The 25,184-nt window shown below is 33.0% G+C and overlaps 1 protein-coding gene across 7 annotated transcripts in view; it reads right to left on the reverse strand.

Moving 5' to 3' along the window:
- Positions 1–270: 270 nt before the first annotated feature.
- Positions 271–25,184, reverse strand: part of LOC123555048 (GTPase-activating Rap/Ran-GAP domain-like protein 3) — a 160,042-nt gene continuing 135,128 nt past the window's right edge. For all 7 annotated transcript variants that reach the window (XM_045345603.2, XM_045345611.2, XM_045345592.2 and 4 more), the window contains exons 6-27: positions 22,934–23,089; positions 21,472–21,547; positions 19,563–19,661; positions 19,097–19,200; positions 18,328–18,439; positions 16,424–16,469; positions 14,496–14,602; positions 14,084–14,190; positions 13,650–13,754; positions 12,379–12,453; positions 11,996–12,059; positions 11,719–11,766; positions 10,594–10,692; positions 10,212–10,325; positions 9,889–10,055; positions 9,459–9,632; positions 8,839–8,908; positions 8,433–8,513; positions 8,096–8,214; positions 7,181–7,304; positions 5,780–6,003; positions 271–5,476 (exon numbers count right to left, since the gene is read on the reverse strand). In XM_045345603.2, the coding sequence (XP_045201538.2) occupies positions 5,327–5,476; positions 5,780–6,003; positions 7,181–7,304; positions 8,096–8,214; positions 8,433–8,513; positions 8,839–8,908; positions 9,459–9,632; positions 9,889–10,055; positions 10,212–10,325; positions 10,594–10,692; positions 11,719–11,766; positions 11,996–12,059; positions 12,379–12,453; positions 13,650–13,754; positions 14,084–14,190; positions 14,496–14,602; positions 16,424–16,469; positions 18,328–18,439; positions 19,097–19,200; positions 19,563–19,661; positions 21,472–21,547; positions 22,934–23,089 (2,421 nt within the window). In that variant the 3' untranslated portion in view covers positions 271–5,326. The remainder of the gene's footprint in view (positions 5,477–5,779; positions 6,004–7,180; positions 7,305–8,095; positions 8,215–8,432; positions 8,514–8,838; positions 8,909–9,458; positions 9,633–9,888; positions 10,056–10,211; positions 10,326–10,593; positions 10,693–11,718; positions 11,767–11,995; positions 12,060–12,378; positions 12,454–13,649; positions 13,755–14,083; positions 14,191–14,495; positions 14,603–16,423; positions 16,470–18,327; positions 18,440–19,096; positions 19,201–19,562; positions 19,662–21,471; positions 21,548–22,933; positions 23,090–25,184) is intronic.

Below are 25,184 nucleotides of genomic sequence, written 5' to 3' on the forward strand. Positions count from 1 at the left end.
CATTTAGCGATTGCTCTAGTGTTTTAGGAACGAGATATAGATGCACGGTTTACGATGCTGAAACGGATTTATTCAAAGAACAGCTAAGTTAACTTACATGGTGAAGGAAGGAGGGTCGGATATTCAGACGGAACATAATGAATACATATTAAGCCCAAAACTGGTGAAATGTGAGTATGCAATACAATTTTAGTATTTAGTCCCAACACATTTCATGATAAGCAATTATCAATATAACAACAATACAAAAAATAATAAAAAGACAGTAGCTAAATTTTGTCATAGATTTTATTAATCAAACTAGGTTATTTTGGAACAAGTAAATGGGAATGACAGAAACGAGATCTCGCCAACAAGTCTAATTTTACATTTGTTTTATATGTAACTGGAATGCACCAAAATAATGAAATAATGACATATTTATAAAAGGAAAAGAACAAATGACAGTTTGTGATGAAAAACCACAATATAAACAAAACACACTATCAACTTCATTTATACAACTGCTTTTTAACATTTATTACAAACGGATAGAAATTCAGTTTTACTGAAGTTACTTAAAGCAAACGTTATTTAGGTTAAAAGCAAACATACAGACCAAGATTAAAACAAACTGCTTCTGTACTGGTACTTTAACATAAGATACATGATAAAATAACTGACTAGAATCACTTAAACTGCCCAACAATACGGCTGGAAAACGCTCATTTTAACAATTTGAATTAAACGACATGGTAACACATTGCAGTGACAAAACACTCATATTAACATGACGTAAATGTTACAATGTAGAGTATACTCATTTTAAATTGCTGCAGTATATACCTGAACATTAACAAATGAAATAAATAATGAAATGAAAGCATAAATACGATGAAGACCGAAATGAGTTGGTGCTATGCTAATATTACATTATTTTATCAGGCATTGTACATTTTACTTCAATGATAAAATAATGTGTGCCATTTTTAAATACATACACAAATAATCATATGCAAACAAAACTAGGCTTAAAACCAATTATCAATAAAGCATGGATTATGGGTGTGTCAAACAATGCAGACTATATATGAAAGACTTTTACCGAGATGTGTATAGTAGTCAATAAAGCTGAAACTATACGACCTGACGATTAAACCGAAGTGTGTACAAAAGTAGCTACAGCTGAAACTATACGACCTGACGATTATACCGAAGTGTGTACAAAAGTCGCTACAGCTGAAACTATACGACCTGACGATTATACCGAAGTGTGTATAGAAGTCGCTACAGCTGAAACAATACGACCTGACAATTATACCGAAGCATTTATAGAAAGCGCTACAGCTGACACTATACAATTTGACGATTGTCCCAAATTGTGTATAGAAGTCAATACAGCCGAAACTCTACGACATGGCGATTATACCGGTGTGTATAGAAGTCAATACAGCTGAAACTATACGACATGACGACTGTACAGTACAGAGTGTAGATGTCACTACAGCTGACACTATATGACCTCACGATTATGCCGGTGTGTATAGATGTCGCTACAGCTAACACTACCTGATCTGACGATTGTACCGATATGTGTATAGTAGTCACTACAGCTGAAACTATGCGACCTGTCGATTGTACCGAAGCGAGTACAATTGTTTCCATCATTTTAAGGTAGTTCTGCACGTTTTATAAACCGGCAAATGACGTCAAGTCATTTATCCGGAAAACGTAGAATAACTAGAGCTGCTTTTTAAAAAGCGCATGTCTCCCACAACTGCCTAATCATCTAAATAGTAAGTCAGTCTTTACATACTGTTTACTCACTACAAATATACCTTTGAACATTAAAAAGGCTGATTTTGGGTAATTCGAAGGCCATAATTCTGAATGGCCTGGGGCGATTTGGCAAGTTAAAGAACTTGGCCGAGGAGTTATGGTCAAATACATCTGGTTCAAGTTTTGTGAAGATCGGATGAGAAATGTTTGACTCGGAGTGCGGACAAAATTTGTAACAGACAGACACACACACACACAGACAGGAGTAAATCAATACGTCTCCGACACCACTGTGTGGTATGGTGGGAGACATAAAAACTTGACTCGGCATATGTAAATGATCATCATTTTATCAATTATGGCAACCCGTGAGTAAATTTATTAAAACAATAACGATTTTAAAGATAAGATATGATTTTAAAACATAGGACACATTAGATAATCCCAAATAATGTCTTAAAATCAGCTTGAAATATTCTGATCTCTTTAATCGTGAGCAAATTTCCATAATCTAGCATACGGGACCTTACATTTTATTTCACTATATTATAGACTATATGATTATTTACGACGGTGAGAAGGTTCATTAAGATATACGTTGTAGAAAACAATCTATTTGCGAAAATGTCATCGATTTTGTGATTTTTCCATAAACTAATGAAGACTTGCTTGAGGTCAAAATTTCGCAAAACAGTCTAGTAAAAATGAAGCACACGACTCTGTCTGTTTTTCTTGCCAAGTATATCCTAAAGTTTTGAAAAAGCAGAACATAATCAAATTCTACATTATAAAAACAAAATATGATAAAAACGTGCAGAACTACCTTGACCTTTTAGATAATTTAAGTCACTGTTGTTTATAATTACCTATTTCCGTCCTTTGGTACCGTAAAACCAGTGAATGTAATTTCGTATCAATTTATTCTCTGTGAGCAACGCTGTCGACAGCTTAGGAACATGTTGTAAGGACTTTATATGAAGTGTTTTTGTGGACAGATAATACCTAGAAATCACTGAATCAATTTGTCTTCTGATAACTACTTTCTAAATTTTTAACAAGAGGGCATAATTCTGAATGTCTGTGCTTTTAACAAAGTATCACAATATTGTTTGTTTAAAATGGTTTAAAACAGATATAATATTCGTTGCAAATGACAATACTTTAAACAATGAAAACTGATAAACAATTTCACAAAATAAATTCTTTCTGACATGTTCATGTAACAACATATAATTACTTTGTACAAAAACAAGAACTAACCAGTATGTTCAATTATTCTGTTCTGTTTACCTAATGTACAACTCGACACGGATATGAACCATTAGTGATCCATGTAGGAAATCGGTTTTAGGCCAGTAGAGAGATAAAAATATCTGTAAGTTAAAAGAACTTGTTTCTTGTCAATTGTAGAATTAAAAACAAATTTTAAATGATATGTTCTGTTTACTCTGTATACATAACACTATATTAACTTCTTAGGTATGTATCATATTTCAAGCCTATTGAAGGTACCGATCAAAGCCACTAATTGAAATTTGGCACGAAAATGCTTTTGTTATAAATCATATGTGCAAATTTTCTCGCTCATCTCTCAGTCAGTATCAATTAACGTTATTTATAGTAAATAGGAACTGCAATAAGAAGACTTGCATAAAGTTTTAATAGTAAGATCAAAACTTAAGCTATATATAGCCAAACTTAAAGATGTCAAGCTCAGTTGAGCATAAAACACAATTTATTGCCAAGTTCTAAAGACCTTTGTTCCAAAGGACTCGACCTTGCTATAATAGAGTAAACACGGTTTTAACATCTCAAGAAGTTGCCATTTTTGCGGGGTTTTGGATCAACACCGTTGATATATTACTTTACAGTCACTGTGATATAATTTTGACAGACTGGTTGGATGTCTAGTATGAAAGTCATTCTCATAATAAAGAGTAACAATTTAATGAACAGTTTTGACGAAAGCTTGTCCTTATAATTTTATTAGCAGTAAGATATCTTTAAATACTTTTGAATGAGTTAATCTAATAGTATATTCTGAAAAGTGATAAAAAATTTCTACATAACTCTGCGGAAACAATATTTTGTCCAACAATCTGAATAATCAACTAAAAACCTGTGACTGCGTTGTTCTTTGCAAGTACATGTAAACAATTTTGAAAGTGAAGTGTAAAATCATTTTAATCTACAGATATCTGTTAAGTATACTTACAATCCTGTTTAATTTAATTAGTCAGTAAACTGTAAAGCGGAATTTATGTTCTAAAATCCTTTATCGAATAACCAACTGCATACGAGTACATTTAAAGCGCTGAATATTAATGTCTGATAGTAAATGAAGTGTTCCCTTAAAACAGAGGTACGGATTTTTACGAACAGCTTACCAACTTTACTGTCATTTATTAAACAACTTAAAACGGTTTCATTTTCAGGGTATGTTTAAACTTCATTGATTGGCGTATTTATTCCTATTATTCTAAGAAAGATTGATGACTTTTCTCCACTACTTTAAAATAAATTGATATATTGTCTCAAATATTATTACATATTTATTCTCTTTTTGTAACGGTAATAATCTGCGTTTAACCTTTACCCTGCTATATTTTTAAATCATTCACTTTAGGGAATACCACTTATGATATAAAGGGGTGTTCACCAAAAATTTATTGACTGAATAGCGAACAGTGCAGACCATGATCAGCCTACACGGACTTGGTCTGCATCGGTCGCACAGGCAAAATCACTTGCCGCCAGCAAGCTAAAGATTAATAACCTACTGAAAGTAATACTTGACGAAAACAAAACACAATCATGTTCTATAAAATGGTGATAGTTTAATGGTTAAGAATTGTTTCTAGTCATGTAACAATAACAGAAACAAAGAAACAAAATGCTGTTTCAATTTACAAAACAAAAACTGATGATATGGCACAAAGTAAGAATTTTAATAAAAAAACTAACATATTTCATTTCCATGTTGAGCGTTATAAATACTAGCTCTAAATTAGGTATCAGGTAAACCTATATGTACAATATATATATACAGTTTCTTTATTATATGTAATATTAATTCATCGTATGAATTCTATCAATTATTGTTAATTTACACTCAATGCTTATCAAGATTGTCAAATACCTAGTATATTACACCATCTTTTGTACTACGCGTTGAACAAATAATTTCTATATACATTATTCTACTTTGAAATTTTAGACACCTTTAAAAAGTCGCTCATCATATATAACTGGCACATGAATATAAAACAAAAGGGGAATATATCACTGAGCCTATCACAATAAAACATGTAACTATTTCCAAGTGTGTCTGACATTACAGCACATACAATTCTGTTTTAACAAATACAGAACTTCTTTGGCAAGAACGGTTATACTTTCAGCATAACTGAGACTAGAACAAATGATCGCCTTAGCACACCATTTATGCTGTCATTGTCCACTGCTTGTAACAAAATGAAATTCCACAATCACAGTTCAATTATTGGTCATTAATATACTGGCTACGTATGCTTGTGACTACACACTGTTGCCGCTGCATAATAATAACTCAGACAATATCAGACTCATGGAAAACAGCACCTCCACCACCAACACCACCAGATGCAAGACTTGGACTCTCCGGAGGGGAGAATTCATTAGTTCTTAACATTGTGATGCCTGAATCCGAACTGGAAGAATCATGCCTCTCGTTGTTCTCCTGAAAACAAGTTTGTTTTAATTGCAAATTGTTTCGAAGTTTCTTCAGAGAAAGGTATTTACGGAACAGCAATAAAATGTAAAACTGGGTCAGCTAGTAGAATGTTTCGTTCATAACTTTCAAAATTCACACAGACTGCCAAACTAATACATATATGGTAAATTAGGTCAACTAGTAAAGCGCCCCGCCAGATTGTAAAAAAAAAAACGAAAATATTATGTACAGTAAATTGATGATCGCTGAACAACCGAAACATTGTTTTACTGGGTTGTATTATTGTCTGAGAGCGAACAACATACATACCAGACCTTGTTCCGCCTGTGCAACTTGCAGGTTTCTTGACCGAAGTAATGGACTTCTCCTTAATAATCCAGGGGAGGTCCCCGCACTGCCCATTACAGGAGCTAGCAAGGTCGATTGTTGAACTGAACTCTGGCTGCTCACAGACTTTTCTGGAAGGACGTGACCAGTGAGACATGAAATTGGAATTTTGTAGATAAACCTTGTGGAGGAGAAATGGAACTTTGCTGAAAATGTAATATTTGGATATAATACAATACATAAAGTACAACAGTTTCTGTAATTGTTTACCTAAATACAGTCGAGTCCAGTTAATACGAACTCGCTTGATACGAATTTTCGGATTAAACGAACAAAGTCCGAATTCCCCGGCCGAGTCCTTCTATTTCTTTGTAAAATTATTTCGGTAATAGCGAACTCGCTTGATACGAATAATCGGTAGATACGAACACATTTTGGAAGTCCCAATAAGCTTAAATATTATACTTTTACATCTTTTGATACGAATTAATTTTAGAAGTCGGGGTCGTTATAAAATGTGTTGAAAATAATAATATGGTCAAGCTTGTGCCGCTTGGTAATTGGACAATGGAGTAGTTCACACCTATTCACAAACAAACACTCGGTACTTTGTGGCTATCATGTCAATATAAAATAATTTAATCAGTTAACAGGTCAAGATTTAAAGAGGTGTAAATAATTTTAAACACATTATTGACGTTCTAGTGTCGATACAGGTAGGCTGTGTCTTCCAAAATATACGAACTTTCATACCTCTTAGAATGCTTGTTATATAGATCTAGTACAAGCTTCAATGTTGGCGGTGCATATAATTTGGCGCTCTTGACCTCGACCGCACATTAAAATTTAAATTAAAACAGTGTTACCTGTTTAAGTATGACTTTTCTTGAGTAATTTCAATGTTATCTGAATGAATTAACCTAATCAGTTTAAAACTATTAACTACTTTCATGTATCATAATATTGGAATCTATTCACCAATGATACCGGTGATATCGCTCAAATTGCTCGGACAAATTATCTGGTCATACATTCATTAATACGAATTTCGTTTGATACGAACATATTTCTTAGGTCCGGATGAGTTCGTATAAAGCGAGTTTGACTGTAATACTAATTTCCAAGTTAAATTCCTGCTGAAAGCATCTTAATTCGATTTTTCAATCATAAAATTAACACTTTTTGAAAGGTGATTAATAATAATCTGAATTTATAAAACAAACAATAAATTAAGAAAATTTGAAGCACACATTGAGCTAATAAAACGCACAAAAAATCTTTAAATAAAGGAGTTTTGAAGAAATCATGGAGCTGATGAGATACAAAATGAAGGTTGGAATGACTTTCTTGTTAAACTATTTACGTAATAAGAAGAAAACGTACAGTTGGGTGATGGAGATAGTCTAAAGTTTGGCGAACGGGGAGGTGTTGAGCAAGATTCCTGGTCTGTTAATTGTCTGTCATCTGGTGGCGGTGGATACGCCGATGTTGCAAAATAAATGTCACACTGAAACGGAAGAAGAAGAATTATGGAAAAATTACAACTCATTAAGAGAAAATTGCTGTCAGTGGATTTGTGTAAAAGTCTATTAATTTCAAAACCGTGTTATAGTGGGAATTATGTCCATTAAAACCTTGTTTGATGCTGACTTTACCTCGGATTTAAATCTCAGAGTGGGAGTATTCGTTTTAGAACAGGTAATTATACCGTTTGGATATGCTTTGAAGAAGACAGAAACAAGACGTTTATTGGGGTTTGTCGTTTTGGAAAATTTCAGATCCGATGATAATGATTCCCAACAACGTGAATTTAATCAGAAGTTAAGACAAAACTGTTTCAAGTGTCGTTTATCTTTCTTTTTCGTTTCGTTAACTTGTTATTTATATTTTAAAATTAGTACGTTGTTCCGTTTGGACTATCGAGATTTTTATTCCTGAACCCCATACCTCTAAGTCGAAATCACGAAGCTATAAGGATTAAAGTGGAATCCACGATGGAGAAAACTTGAAACTACGATGAACGCGAAACCACGATGATGAAAACCCGGTATCATTTCGCATTTTCAACATCGTTGTTTCGTGCTTTCAACATCGTGATTTCGTTTCTTCATCATCGAAGTTGCGTGATTTTGGTTTTTGAGATATGAGAATCCGGAATAAAAATCTCGATGGTCATAACGGAACACCGTACACGCGGACACCGTAATAATTAACTTCAATTTCCTAAGAGAAAGCTTGTTACATTCGAAAGAGCACACATAATTATTAAACATTATATGTTTCAGAATTATTTCGAACCTTTGAAGATATGAGGGTAAGGTCCGGCATGGTCATTGTATGAACAAGATTTCCGTTCACTATCAGTCGGATTTCTATCGTATCTGCGGTGAAGGCCATAACATAAGGGAAGGCACAAACTGCAATAAAGAAAATAAATAAATAAGATTGTGTGTAGCAAATTAGCAACAAACTCTGTACTCAAACTGCTGTACTTAATAACATAATTAATAAGATGTACCTTCTATAACTTTTTGAAAGCTTTAGTTTTGAATGACAACGGTCGGTTTTCGGACATAAAATATTTACTTACTTAGAAATACTTGTTTAGTTTAAATTATGTGTAGAAAATATATACCTATATGAAAAGGTTCCGAATTCCAGTGGATGTCGAAATCGTTCGAATTTTCCTCTTTGAGTTTTTGGAAATGACTAACATCTGAAACAGAAAAGTTTCTTTGATGAATTATTTAGTAAAGGAGGATACATTCCATTAGCCTGCTGGCGGCAAGTGAGTTTCCCTTTGCAAGCAATGCAGACCAAGATCAGCCTGCACATCCTGATCATGGTATGCACTGTTCGCTATTCAGTAAATTTTCAGTGAACAACAATTTGAATAATATACTAGTATGGTACTGCCTTAATTGAATAATGGACGAGTTCATTTTAGAAATTAAGCAAGATAAGGTTAAAAATACGAGTAGATTAAACTTTCAACTGAAATTTGTTATCACAATTAGATACCGAGAGTCAGCAATACTTACAGTTATACGACAACAAGAGCTCTGCTTCTTCATCTTCATAAATATCAATAGCTGACACAAGAGATACATTCTGCAAGATACATAAATCATATATATTTACTTATACATTCATAAGTAATTGTTGTAGTCAGAAAAGTATGTGAATGTACATGAAGTAATTACTAACGTTAAACAATTTACTCGTTAGTAAAGTAATCATCAAATATCACTCGAGCGAAATGTTAACCAGTGAAAGAAAAAATATATTTGACATTAGTTGTAATGATTCAAGGAGTCAAGCCTTTGCTAACTGTCAAAAAAGGAATAAATGCTTTAAACAGATAATTCAGGGGTAATATTCAATTAAGGGGTTCGATTCTCCCGCAACAACAGTCAATCGAGGGATTCAGTCCTTTATTTTGCAGCAGTCGGTCTAAGGGTTTAGTACCTCCTCGGTTAAAAATGCTTCATGGCACATTATGACCAACAACTATGTTTCCGTTATCCTTTATAAAGAAATAATAATGGTGACAAAGAATCTAACCGACTTCACTAAAAAAACTTGTTTTCGATATTACTTCTTAAAAGGAAATATCTGCATTTCATACATTTCAGTCAAGTGTCTTATTAGTCTAAGCTACCTTATTTGAGTCTGTTTGGAAGAGCTGTAGTGTGTCTCCATTCTTTTCGTTGATTAAATCAAACTGATGCTTATATCCAACACAAATCTGGTTGTCTATCCTTATGCCGTCATTTTCCCCTTTCGTCCCGTCAACTAGGGATATAATCTGAGGAGTATCAAAACATTCCAATTCCTGAAATACAATAGGTGAATCAATTTTAATGGACACCTTTTTTGCAAAATTCTGAACCTGTACATAACGACGCTACTTTATTCCCCTTCAAAATGAAGCACGCATTTGTTGCTTTATCATTACCAAAGTATATATATCATACTAGATAAATTTCTATTCAAATAGTTGTTTATACTACCGAGTTACATACACACATGTACTTTAAATTGAATTTCTTCGGATAACTTCATTATTGGAATGTGAAATATATAAGTACCCTAACAAATGTAAACCCTTCAACTGTGTCCAGTTCCATTGACGGACAGCACCAGACTAGCCATTCTGCCGAATGTTTCCATGTGAACACAAGTAGACGACGCCCAACTGCCACAACCATTCGTAGATGACTTGAGCCGGGACGGCTTAGAGCGTATAAATGACAACCTAGAATACAACGTAAATTTTACTGGTTAAAAAAGATAAGCGAACAGAAACGTTGGCCTGTTCATATAATGTATTATCAGCAGAAACATACATCGTTCACAAAAGATATTTATTGAAGTAAGATGATATGTCATAAATGATATGACAGCTTCTCACCTTTTGTTTTTTCTATTTTATGGTCTCTGCAGTCTACTTTACTACGTATAATGTTTTCAGCAGCCTCCCCCTCAAAGTCTAGGAGACGAAATGCGTATATCTTGCCATCTTTACCTAAAAACATGAAATAATACATTATCACAGGACAAATTACTCAATGAAGTGTTTTAAAGCAGGTAGAATTTATTGATATAATCAAACTGAATATTAAACAAAAAGATACAAATAAGAAAATGAAACAGAACATGTAAATATGGTAGAAAGTATGATGCGGGTTAAGTTGCCGGTAAGTCAGAGTTTAAATTAATCAAATCATTTGAAATATTACATATCTTGAAGCACATAGAATGGAAATTAGCTGCTGGCCTTTTTGGCATCATACCTTTATCTTTCCTCATTATAAGTAGACCATGAGCCTCTACGACATTGATTTGTTTTACACCAACAGACTTATCAAAAATCATTCTAGGCTGTAACCCGTCTGAAAATATAACACAATAAGGCTGAGTATTCCTTTGAAATGTCAACACTGTAAAATATCTACCCCCAGAGAAAACCTAATTACGCTAGAAATCGAATAGTTATCTAATTCCCCTTTAGTTTATTTTTTGAAGCACATCTAGATTTGCAAAAAAGAAATGGTTTCGTGTAAATCTAATTCATCTTGTCAATGCAGGCTATGCAAATTAAAGCCAGAGATAATTCGTTCCACTATGTCTGTTATGTATTATCTGTCTGGAAAATAATGTTTATTTAATTCCATGTTTTTCAGTGGAAGTACAGGAATAGATATCAGTGAAATAAAATTGATATTTTCGTTGTTTCGGTTCAAAGCACTGAGATCATCATTTTTATTTTCTCGAATGTATGGAACTATAAATGAATTTGAAAAAATAAGAAATACAAATAACCACAAATTTGATTAAAAAGATATAGACTAAAACGATATAATTTTCATTGAACTACTAAACACTTTCACCAAAGTCATTGAGACGTCATGGCATTTTACGTAATGACGCAATGCGTGTTACACTGCAAGAGTCAAATTGGTATAATATATGGTTAAAATTAAAAAGAATACAGGAATGAAAAAGTATCTTTTATAAGTAGGATAAAAATATATTTCACTTGGTCTGAGCCATTCGTGAAAATATTTCACCTGCTGTTCACTAAGGGAAATTTATTTCAAAATTACACTTAAATAAACAAATAACCCCTAGATTTATATCTTAACTATATAGCAGCATTAACGGATTTTAAAATTTCTATATATCTATAACTTAAAAGTAGATATACTATCTTGGAAATAGAAACAATTTGCCGTTATGTAGGACCATGAAATTGCCAATAGAGATAAAAACAATTGACCAGTTTCTATGTTTCTACAGTTTAAACTTAAATACAATTATAACCCATTTCATCAGGTAAAACTGGCTATCAACTTAAACTAACTCAGTCATGTAAGTCATGTAACTATGAGATATTTGTTTCGAATATAAATACCAACCTTCTAGAACAAAAGTGCCTTGATCAGTTGCCAACACAAGTTTATCTCCTATAAAAAGAAATGCTCATTCGTAAGTCAAGTATTGTCATCGCACTTTAAATGTTTGCTAGATACGAACAAATTAAATATATTACTTAATCACTTATTCATTACTTATCTATTCAAAGAAGTGTTGCAAAAAAGTAATACATTCACTCAAGTTATAAGCGTGTAGTAATTATATATTTACAGCGCCCTACAATAAAGTGATGTAATAGTAAAACTAAAAGTATCATACCCCATGAATCTGATGTAATGATGGGATGACAAAAATCACTAAAACAATGCTGAGGTTCCCACGGCTGAAAAAAACCCAAATGATTTTATCACACATATACATAAATAGATCTTGTGTAGTACAAACTGTTATTGAAGAGCGACACGCCTACATTCAATTGATCACACCTGAAAATGGTAAAAACTTTGTAACAAGTATTTGACTTTCTGTGTTTGTGTTGTGAGGACTATAATAACAAGCAGACTTTATGTTGAATACATGAATTGTTAGTATTTTAGGCATACAGTAGCAGGACACATGAATAAAGTCTATTAAAAATAATAGGAGCCGAAAGCAGATTCTTCTATTGAAAAAATGATTTGATCCTTTTCTTGGAAGCCTACCTGTGTTTTCAACATTCCAGTGGACACCATACTTGTTGGTGCATTTCCTTTTAATATCGTCTTCAGCTTTAAAGTCTGAAATATATATACGCCCATGTTACAATAAAGAAACGTCTTGAGCTTTAAAGTCTGAAATAAATACGTCAATGTTACAACAAAGACACGTCTGGACTTTTAAAGTCTGAACTATATATACGTCAATGTTACAATAATGACACGTCTTAAGCTTTAAAGTCCGAAATATATATACTCCTAAACGTTACAATAAAGACATGTCTTAAGCTTTAAAGTCTGAAATATCTACCCCTAAACGTTACAATAAAGACACGTCTGGAGCTTTAAAGTCTGAAATATATACACTCAATGTTACAATAAAGACACATATTTCATTCTCTAAACAAGCATCCGCGGGTAATTAGAATCTATACAGTAATTTAGCAAGTAAACCCAAAAAGACTGACTCAATATTTTATTTTACACTAAACAACTGCAATACAAGTCATTCAAGTACTTTAAGTTACATTTCTCCTGCCAACTCATTTTAGCATTTTAATAAGCAATGCTAATATATGTTTTTTTATTTGACTGTATGAAATTCCTATGTCTTACTACTTCTTTAATGCAGCTGAACCAATATTTCAAACATTTAAATTTGACTTGGTTTCGTATATTCACCAACTGAAAACGCTGTGATCGAATTATAGACAGTGCTACTATTTGCTTCACAAAGACATCGTAGTCTGTGTAATCGGAAAAGTTGTTGGGGGAGCAGTAAGTAAAAGCTGTCTGGGCTTGATGTAAACAGTCCAATTACATTACATTTCTCTTTGGTTAAAACTGCATTTGAAAAACAACAACCTTTTACTGAGGCACATATGGTGTGTCGATCAAAACGTATTAATGGTACGCATCTATTTTGTTATCACAGGAGAGCCTATGTGAGAGACACATTTTAAGGAATACCATGAAAACTGGATTAAAATGTGTGAATCTGGATTTATCAACAGATAAAGCGACTACTCAACCAAATGAAAAGCTCTTCAGACTTTGCTGACTTTTTTAGGATAAACTAGTTCATTCGTTTTCAGACATAGTTTGCCATATAACAGCTTATTTCAAGAACATTTCAGATATGTTTATTTATAGTGCAAGGCTATTTTGCAAAACAGCATGTGCATGTTAACACACTTCGAGTTACATCAAAATCACACTCAACAAAAAACAACATTTCCTTTCCCTTAAATTACGAAAGTACAATTGCAAAAGTCTACCTGTCCTATTCTGACAAATTCTGCTCTTCTAGCATCCTCTTTCCTCCTGCTTGTGTTGGCATCTTGTATCACATCACTAAAAGCTCGTCTGTTCAACATGTTATTCTATAAAAATGTAGAAATTCTTTACTCGAGTTTGAACGCGTTTGCATATGAAAAGACATACACGTATTTGTCAATTATGTCAAATGATTATTCATAAATGTGTTTCCACAGTCTCAATGTACATTGCATAATCAGCACAATGAGTTATGGAGATCTGATGGCATGTCCAGTTAATGTCGTTAGTAAATACATAAAATAATAAGAGCCTTAGTATTCTTTTTAAGGAATTTGGTGTATAAATGGTTGGACGTGAATGTATATATCAGATGATTCTTTGATCAATGCTCAGCCTGCGTGCATTAAATGTAGAATTTCTGTGTTGAACTTACCTCTGGCATATAATCTAAGTAGAGATTTTTGATGAGCATTTCTAGGGTTCTTTCTCTTTTCTGTGTAAATACCGGGTTGTTCACAGCTGCTTTTTCGCCATTTATTACTGTAAGTAAGAAAACAAAATTTATTATTGTCAGCGTTACTGTTAAACGAAATCAGTGTAAAAGTTTTAAACAAATTTCTTACATAAATCATGAACATAATGTGAAAAATTGAATTTCTAATTACACTACATTTTGCCGACTTTCATTCATATTTCAAAAATTAAATTTGTTTTAGAATTAAATTCATCAGTAATTGAAAACGTCTTAACTTTTTTCAATAGTTACGGGAATCTGAAAAAGTAGTTATACTAATATCGCTTTATGCTTACACCTTATTGCATTTTATTGCATAACATAGACCTACATTTGACAAGTAGAAAATCCCTAAATTCGTCTGCGTCAAAGAACTCTGGTGGAGAAGGCAAAGGTGGTCCGAATAATGGCACTGATTCTTGGGAAAACACATTCAAACTGAAAAGAAACATGCAAATTCGCTGAACTCATACCCGCCAAAGTATGGACTGTGTCAAAGTAGCAAGTAGGAATTTGGCGAACTGAGGTATTTAAGGATTCTATAATAATTAAAGGACAATAACCCTTGAAAATACTGGAGAGATCCTGACACTAGCTACCTTTGCACCGCAATCATATGGTGATCTACATTTAATTTAGTACATTAAATATAGGTCAATTTAAAGATTATACAATAGGCACTGTGATCTGACTACCTTGGATAATGCTACCACATATATTCATACAATTGTACATGTACAACGACATAATGCATTCTGCAAGAAAACATTTCATAAAGTTATATTAAATACGACGCCGTTTTTTTAGATCGATGTATTTAGATACGCACTAAAACAAGTTCATATTCTGATTTATCTGCATGGTGTATAAATTGGAAAGAGCGTTACAATTGTTTTTGCTTAAGAAGTAAAACTCATATATTCAGCAAATGGAAATTACGTTTCTTCTACGATATACAAGTATTTAACATTTATTAAGCTAACTTATCTCTTAAAATTCTACTCAAAATAAAGTAGTTTCTTTCACAAAACATCTTATATTATGTATAAGTTATAAACTTATTATACTTATAATACTAATTTCACGCGATGACACACTTATACTAATTCCATCTAATGTTTACATATTTCTTTGTTCTTGAAAATTGCACATTGACTTTGGTAATACTTTACTTTATCAGTATCAATACTAAATCAATTTTTATTCCTTCCATTTAACAAGATATAAAGAGATCTTTTAATGTGTGTATTCTTTTAAAAACTTTTTAACGTTTTAAAACACTATAATACAGGATAGTAATCATAAGATGAAAACAATACCAGATCCCCTAAGCTTTGAGTCATTTATAAATGTTGCCTTAGAAACATGGAAATTCAATAATGTCATGAAAGCATTAAGAAATGTTTATATGTCTATGGCGTGCTGAACCGCAATTAGAGACGGTCTTATTTCCATTCTAATTGTTATTCTGCACGATCTTTCTCTTATAAAAGAATATAGCATGACATTTTCGATAAGAAGAAACGTGCAAACACATCAACAACTGTCGTTAAAGACTTAAAACGTTAATTTTTCTGAAGATCTTTTCTGGCTTTTATCTTCAGATATATTTCAAGCTATTATGTAATACATTTATAGCAATGTGTATCTGACTTTAAATGGACGCTTAAGTTTAGATATATTAAATGGGAATGTTAAGTTCATATTATACTTTGAAATGACTGAACAAGTTTTGCAGCATCAGAAATTAAATGCATCTACAACAATATTTATTGCATTCTTCATAATGATTTAATTTATATATTTACTTTGTTTTTACGAAGGGGCTCTCTGCATTAATATGTCCCTATTTCCGAAAGGAGTTTATAACAACACGGTGATAAGGTTTAGAGAGGAGTGTCACGAGATGTTAGAGTGACCTCATTTACAAGACCATGTGGGTTAAGACGTGTATTACACTGTCAGAGTGACATCACTAAATCACACAGAATTCCGCTGATCCTCACAGAACCGTACAGAAACTCATTGAACCGTACAGAAACTCACTGAATCTCACAGAATCTCACTAAACCTCACAGAATCTCACTAAATCTCAAACAATCACAAATAACCAAATCAAACTTATATACGTCTTGTATCGAATAGCCATAGATCAAGTCTTTTCACACATACACGAAACAATTTCGTCATAACATCTTATGGCTTTTAAAAAGTTCACAATATTACATAACTGTCTGTAACAAGAGTAACAAAACTTACCGGTATCGTAACGTCTCTGGATTGTACGTAACCAAGGCAAATATATCTGCAGGCAGTGAAGGAGAAACAATGTTTAACTTATTTAGCATATTATGCATTTTACATTTGTACCAAGACTGGTTTAAGCAATACATATTCTTCTTGTAACAATAGCCCTAGATCACTCAAATGAGTTTCACAGCGTGCTTGAACACTTTTGATAGATGACCACACAAGCAAAATATAGGTCAGTGTTTCTGACAATAGTAACTTATAAGTTTCCACTTCATAAATAGGGGTTGGTAACTGTCCAAAACTAGTAAAACTTACTTTTATGTGATTTGGAGGTTTGGAGTGATATGGGGGAGGGGGTGGGGTGGGGAGGAGTGAAGTTTATATGATGATGTGATACTTATAGACAATATCAGGAAACACATTCAAGAGAAACTAAAAGTGTAAAAACTGTGGGACTGTGGTGGTAAGTTTACGCAGGGGATGGAAGTGGCATACGTTGGAATTTGAAATGATTTGGTAGAGGGTCGCAAGGCCTGGAAGTTAAGGGGAGATGCCTGTTTTAAGAAACGGTTGGACGGACAGAACGCAAACATTTGACGATCCTGAAAGCTCGCCATGAGCACCTCGGGCGCAGGTGAGCTTAAGACTGGTCCTTAAGTGCCTAAATGAGTCATCGTTCAAAGCTATGGTAGAATAACAACATACTGATGCGTGTAATGCTTATGTCAGATTACGCATATATCTACTAACAGAGTTTCATATTATTTCTATTATGAATATTTGAAAGATAACCTTTATGGACGTATTATAGTGCCAAATTTTGTGGAAAAGTAACCCTGCATCCAGACTAAAAACATGTTCTATTGCTGTAACGGGTTAAAACAAAATACAAGTAGAATTCCGATACTGACCATTAAAGTTACCGTTAAAACGTTTATTTAGAATTACAGAATTTGTCTCCTCTGAAAAAACCGCTAAACATTATTTCAAAATAGAGAAGAGACTTTTTCTGGCTTGAAAAAAGGAACTATAGAGTAAGTAAGCCGGATCTAATAAGGAAAAGAATATCCCTACTGGAGTATCTTTCATGATAGTTACTATACGTATTACAGTGCTAAAAATAAACAACAAAACGAAATACTAAAATACAAATAAAGTAACTGCCACGAAAGCTGATAGGAGGAAATAATGATAAAAAAAGTTTCTCGAAATTTCACTCATAACTTGGAAGGATTGTATAATTGTAAAAGCTTTGCATTTACGTAATTCGGCCTTGCTTTTATCTCAGAAAAATATAAAAACTGAAAACAGACCAAAGAAAGTCTTGAGTGAAATAGAACAAACAAATTTGTAAAAATAAAGGAGACCCGAGCTCGTTCAAAAATAGCACCCCCTTCCAAACAGCAGTGAAGATTTGAACATGAGTTATATACACAAAAATACAAAGGCAAAGTAATGCACAGAAAAAACAAAACATAAAAAAATAAATATCGACAAAGTATTACATAGACAAATTAAATCAACTACACGAAAACAATAAAGGAATACTGTTGGGAGCACCGCTTTGGAACAGTCTGTGGTAAAAACTGTTTTGTGCATAGCCGCTGTCTTTATTTGCATTTGAACTCGCTGCAATCTATATGTGAATGTCTGGAATACAAATGTACATGCAAATATTATTCTGTCTCGTTATTTATGTTCACTAACTATCCTTTTCATGTTTTAAAGAAAGCTCATCTGCAGTTATGACTTATGACCTGGTGATATGAATTTGTTGTTATTTGTTTTCACAAACATCTGCGTCAATGGATTATTATGTCTTTGATACAATCATTTCATTCCTACTTAAACAGTTAATTCATTATATTTGGCAGACCAAAAGATATACTAGTATACGATGCAAAGGATACGTGTAAATCTGGTTTTCATCATACTTGGTTTGAAAGAAGGCGCGCTGTTTGGATCACCATCCCAGAAGATGATGTTGACAATATCGTTACCGATATGACGCTTTCTTTCAACCTGTAATAAACAAATATTCTTAGACTTTCAACCTGTAACAATCAAATGTTCATAGACTTTCAACCTGTAATAATAAATATATATTCATAGACTTTCAACATGTAACAAATAATTAAATATGAACAGATTTTCAGCCTTTAATGAATAAATATTCAAAGAAAGATATGGAACTTCAGTCATATTGTAAAAAAATAAATTGTTACTGTATAGCAGCCACGGTATCATTTCAGGACAGACATGAAAATATACAAAAGCGTGCCAATCATATTTGACGGAACGGTAAGGTTAAGAGTTTTAATGAATTTGTAACACACTTATTTGTTTGATTTGTAATGGAAAAATAATGGTAAATTTGAACAAACTGGACTTCGTTGCAGAGTTTTAAGGCTTCAACTTCTGTATAAAGGTCGCTGACTTTTCATTACTTGCCTTATCGGCTTTTCTTCGAAACCTCGTATAGGTTATAAGCACTATACTGCGAGAAAGCCACCAAGCTTGCATACAGAATGATGGTAGTTCTTCTTTGTGTTTCCAAAACACTGCCCGGAGGGGCACCTGTAGACTACCTCCACTTACGAGAGCTAGAAAGTCGCTGTCATGATACCTATAATTGTGCCAGTTGGCGCATCATCGATAAGGGGCAGTTACTTTACTAACCTGCTGTTTGTTCTCTGAGGAGAATGGCAGCATTGTAGAAACATGGAACATTATTTCGTGACCTTCATAAACAGTGTATATGGTCTCTTCACCAGTGGTATTCGCTATAAATAAAACAGACGAGACGGTATCAAGTATGAAAAATGCTGTCATGGTCAATATCAGGTAATAAGGTCGTAATAACTGAAGCATTGCTTGGAACTTGAACTTTACAATAGACAATGTTGTGAAATCATGCCGAGTTTTCTATCAAACCCATATTTGTGCTTGAACACTGGATTATAGCAAAGCCTGTAGAGATTTCTTTATTTATCATTAATTTTACAATAATCTAGTCACGGATCAACATTGTCTGCAACTATTCGATTTAATGTAAATTTTTTTAAAACGACAAAAAAGCTGCAATGAAATATCAACATTTTAATTTCCTATCACGACAGAAAGGTGTCCAAAAATATATACTTACATTTGACGTCTAAACCTGCCTTGAATTTGTCCCATCCTTTCAGTCGCACTCTATCCCCAAGTAACCGCAAAAATTTGTTGAATTCATCACTTCCATGTTCTGTGTATAAATAAACACATGAAATATATATCTTTAATGTTCAGAAAAACAAATACTGATCAACATACCAGTTTGGATATTCTCCCAACCATCATGGCGTTGTATATTTAAAAATAGAAAAAAAAAAATGAAACTTAAAGTTTGGAAGGATGTTAGGGGTATAAAGAAGGAAACTCCCCAATACAATCTTAAGTACATCATTTCACACGTGTAAATTCATGAATCTTAGTCAAAGCTAAGTTGCATAAATTCACATTTTGAATAATATCATTGTAAAATTTCACGACTACATGAAATACTTTCGGATCAATGTGCGATCCAATAAAGCATACTTTTTAAACTGTATCTAGGACCATAACTCTGGTCTTGCTGAATGAATGCCAACAAGACATCCAAGTACACAATTTCCCATGCTAAATAACAGCCCTGTAATGTGTGCGTGTGTGTGAGAGAGAGAAAGAAAGAAAGAAAATGAGAGTGTGTTAAAACACAAAAATTGATTAAAACAAAACGACTGTAATAAATGTACCTATTGATAATTTTATTCTCTAACAAGGATATTCACAACTAAAAAATAACTGTGTGACGATTCTTAGATTGTGTAACTTGTAAATGCTTTATGAAAAAGACGACGACGATATGGACGGAAAGATTCACATTTCTTTCTAAAATTAGACTCAATGATATTTCTGTTATAACCAAAATGTCTAAAGTACATGACAGAACTTATCATTAGGTTTGGAATTAGAAAATAATCCTTACTCTCACAGACCTAAGAAACAATTCAAATGCCAAATTAGGTTTGTCATTTAATTTAAGTTAATCATTCGGCCAGCCTGCTATGTTACGCAAAACAAAAAACTAACAATATAAAATAAAAGCAAAATTGCAAAGACATTTCTGACATTCACATAAAATGAATTAGACCACAGTTTTACCTGGTTCTGATGCACAGTCGTGGCGTAATTTCTCGTTAAACATTTCATTTAACGGTTTGAGGAAATAATGACGGCAATTAAATCTTAATTTTAGACATTCATTACTGTTACTGTCAATTATATTAGAGCTTCCTTGTAGAAATAATTATCTTTGAGTTGTTTGCAATTGTAACAGCTTTTTGCTAGTCATCAAACTCGTTTAGTTTATACATAACTTATTTTAGGTTGATTGTAAAGAAAGTTCTACAACTTATACTAATCACTCTCGACACCTCATTCCTGATGGAATCCATCGCCACGAGGGTATGAGAGAAGAGGCCAGTTTCATTTTAATGCTGAGCACTAAGCAAGGGAGCTAGTGGTACCATTTTTCACGGCTTTGGTATGAAGCGGCCGGGGATCGAACCCACGACTTCCCGCACTCCAAGCGGACGCTCTAAGACTAGACTATCGAGGCGTTAACTTGGTTTCATAACATACCACAAAATTATTGCATTTACTGTGAAAGGTTATAGATGAGACATATTTTTCCGATTGTTCAAAGAGGTTGTTGAATATTTCTTTGTATGCAAAATAAAATTTAACGTTTGTTTATCGCGGCTCAGATTAGCGCCATCAATCATATCAAATATTCAAGCCATTATTATACTCAGCGACCGTGTACCAATAGTTTGGCAAGTAACTTTTTTTCTGCTTTTTGAAGGTAGTCGTATTTTTGAACATAGATCCGTTTCATATTAGCAATGTCTGTACATTCATTTTAACAGACATTAACAGCAGAGACCATGAAACAAACGACATAAGGACATTTACGGTTTCTTGTGTAATTGCATAATATATGGTTTATGTTTTGAACAATAAAAGCTGCTTACCGTTGCAAAAGAATTCATCATCGGATGTCTGCCCCTCTTTCGCATATAATACACCTATTTTGAAATTGACTGATCCCTGAAATAATACGCATTACAGTTAAACCTTTCCAGCATCCCATCATGCGATGGATAATGCTGCAGTTGAATATATTTAGTTGCTTTAATTTTAATTTTAAACTAACAAAATGTTGAAAAAGACGTTAAACCCGAATACACACACAAATACGTTAGTTTAAAAAAAATAAACGACGTTTCTACTTATAGCGGCAGTGAGCACAATGCCCAAGTTTATAGTGCTGCCTCACTGGAACACAAGGCAGTAGACACGTGACATAATAGTCTACCAAGTCACATTGTACTGACGTCGGGCTGACCACTCCTTGCACTATGCTCTTGATGCTGAGCACCAAGCGAGAATGCTAAAATGACCACTTTTACATCTTCTTGTATGACGCGGACAGAGATCGAACTCACGACCTGCCGCATTCGAAGCGGGCGCTCTACCCTTTGGCTACCGAAGCGGTCTTTTAAACTAACGTAAGTTCAATAACCGAATGTCAGAAATTTACATGACATTATCATACCTACCATTGATGACTGTTTTAAAATATTTCTTTTTGCTTGTTGAGCAACATTTATTTTGAAGGGATATGTGCTCCTTTGAACATTACTTCAAGAATTTAGGTAGAAGTCTGTAACTTTAGTCAATTCATTGCAGTCAATTTATGATATAACAGTTATTATTGCTAAGTCTGCCGACAGACGTACTTTTTAAAATGTTTAACAACGGAAAGAAAAAATGTTTGATTATATTACTATTTATTTTCTTGGCTGTATTTAGGTAATGATGATGCATCAACAACCGATTCTGATAAAAGTCGTATATTTGCTTATTGTTAATGGAAAGAGAGAAACATTTTGCTTTAAGTCACATTCTTCTAGTCGCATGGCTGCAGTCAAGCAGTGAGGATACATCAATTACTGATTCAGCTAAGAGACGTACATTAGATGAAAAGAAAATGCTTGAAGTTATTTTCTTATAACCACATGACTACAATCCATCAATTACTGATCCTGTTTTAGAAAGAAAAACAATTCTGGCATTTTTTTGTAAATCTTTTAAGCAAAAGAAAAATCCGAGAGTTTTTTTTAGTAAGAGCTTGCTTTAGGGGTAGGTGTATGAGTTGCCGCTCCAGTTAACAGAACTTTTTGTTGACAAAGAGAAAACAATGCTTGAAGCTATTTTCATCTTACGCATGGCTGCGGTAAAGTGATAATGTTTCATCTGTTACTGATTCTGTTAAAAAACAAGAAACAAATCAGACATTTTACAGACAATGTATTTCCTATTTTGTTATTTCAAAAGTTCAGTTAATCTACAAATTAATCATAAATGTATAGATAAATTGATATTTTTTGAAATAAAAAAACCCCCACAAAATTAATGTATAGATATACATACCTCTTGTTCCTCAAGCACCAAAATTTCTTTCTGTATTTCTGGGTTGAATATTTCTTTAGGCCCTTTTTCTATTCTGTCCATATCAAGATGATTTAAGATGCCTTTCACTGTTTGAGGTTTGCTTGGATTGTACGATAAAGATATCTTTTTAGCACCCTGAAAAAATAATCTATTTATACAAACATTTTTACTCTATCACACCTCGTAAAATATAGCTCTGTGTATATCTTACTTAAATAAGTAAATTTATGTTCTCTTATGAAATAAATTGTTTTAATTTTGGTGGGTATCGTCTTGTCTAACATAACGCCTCACTGCTAATCCGCACCTGTATTTGTATTTATAGTCGTATCAGTTCAAATACTAGTCTGACAAGTTTTAATCCACGGGATTTTCATGGGTAAATTTAGTGCAGTGAAAATTTACATTCTTTATCGGAAATCCGTGAGGACAGATCGTTTACAAAAATTAAAGAAGATTACGACGGAAAACTGCAGCGCTACTGTTTTGAGAATTCGCAATTAAGATGGGGTATACAAAATATATTTTCTTTAGATGTCTGCACTTATAATTTTGATTGCTGAACTTTCTGTTTATACGGCATTTGAAAATGTTCTCTGGAATGTAATGGAGACACGTGTTCATCGTACAATTCAGCAAGATATTGGTTATTTGGTTTTATTCAATCACTGACTGAATCAGTCTGAAGTGAATTTTAGTTATATAAAAAATAAATAAATAAATAAAATGAACAGACATAGTGGGCTGACAAACACTCACAGGTAAAACATGGGTGTGGTCGAGTCTTTTTTTTTTTGTTTGCATGTACATGCGCAAAAATGCAGTACGTTAGTTCCTGTACATTATTCTCGGTCATTATTATTTTTGGACTTTGATCATATGTACAATATGCATGTACTGGTTTCACCCGAGGTGTATTGAGGTTTATGCATTTCTAACGTACATTGTTGCGGAAATATTTTGTAACATGATGATGATTTAGTATCGCTGGGATTAATCAAAGAATTTTGCTTTGTAGCCTAAAATAATTTAAAAAAAAAAATTACAAAACTATTATGTCATTAAATCAAATAGAAATATACATTTGGTTGTTTCTTACCAATTGTCAAAATTATACTTTAAAATTCTTGCTTCAAATGAAAAAAAGCATGCTGCATAGTCTAGTTTACAGCTTAACAGATCCGATGAGAAAGGAGCGACATAAAATTTTAATTTGGTTCCATGCCGTTTTAAAACATATTTCAGTCAGATGGTTGAAGTGTTCGTAGAGACTGCACATAGGAAATTAGTTTTGTAATTAAAGGTAATGTAAGCTTACGCTTTTTACGTGTCCAGGAACGAAATTGGCTATTTAACTCGTTTAGCTATACTGGCAAGAGAGCGTTCCAGTTGGGTTCGTACCATGGCATGAAACCATTAACAGTGACAAAAAAGATACATGTTATTGGATGTTTTCATAATGTAACATATTGGTTAGCTGCTGTTTGTTAGATATCAAAAGAAATGAAAAGATATATTTTCATTTTATACTTCAGCAGGGTAACCTAGATCTCAACTGTTGTAATGTATAACAGTAAATGGTAAAGTGATGCTTATGAAAATTAATAACAACTGTCACAATTCTAAATCGTAGAAATATTTCTTAAAGCACGAAAGGTCATGTTTAAATCAAAAAATTTTCAGGATTTATAGATATATTTTAAATTCATTGTAATGAAATTACAAAGCTCTTTCAGAACTGTTAAACAATATAATGCGGCATGTTCGAATTTAAGGTAAGATGTGTTTTTCATACTTAAGTCTGGTTACTGTTTCTGGGAGTATTTTACATAAGAATAAAATCCAGCAAAACAACGAAACTTATGGAGAACGGTGCTTTTGAAATAAAAACACAAACATTCTGAGCTAAATGGTTTCCCATGACCAAGTTAATCAAAACCGAATTGCTAATACTTTGCATGGTTCCGTTCTGCAAAAGATTATCATATACAAGGACGTATATAAATTAATACAGATTTATTGTTAATTTTGAACAATATTCAGCTTTAAATGTTTTTTTCTTAATGACTAAACAAATGGATTTTGGGTTTAAATTTTGTTACACGCTAATGAAAATGCATACACATTATTTTTAGACGCAGTTCTGCCTGTACGCTTTTTTGCGGATAATCCATTACGTCAGCAACTGTAACACCAGCATTAACACGGTCAATCTCTGGTATAAGGGGCT

The sequence above is a fragment of the Mercenaria mercenaria genome, chromosome 15 (genome assembly GCF_021730395.1).
Source record: "Mercenaria mercenaria strain notata chromosome 15, MADL_Memer_1, whole genome shotgun sequence".
Lineage (NCBI taxonomy): Eukaryota > Metazoa > Mollusca > Bivalvia > Venerida > Veneridae > Mercenaria > Mercenaria mercenaria.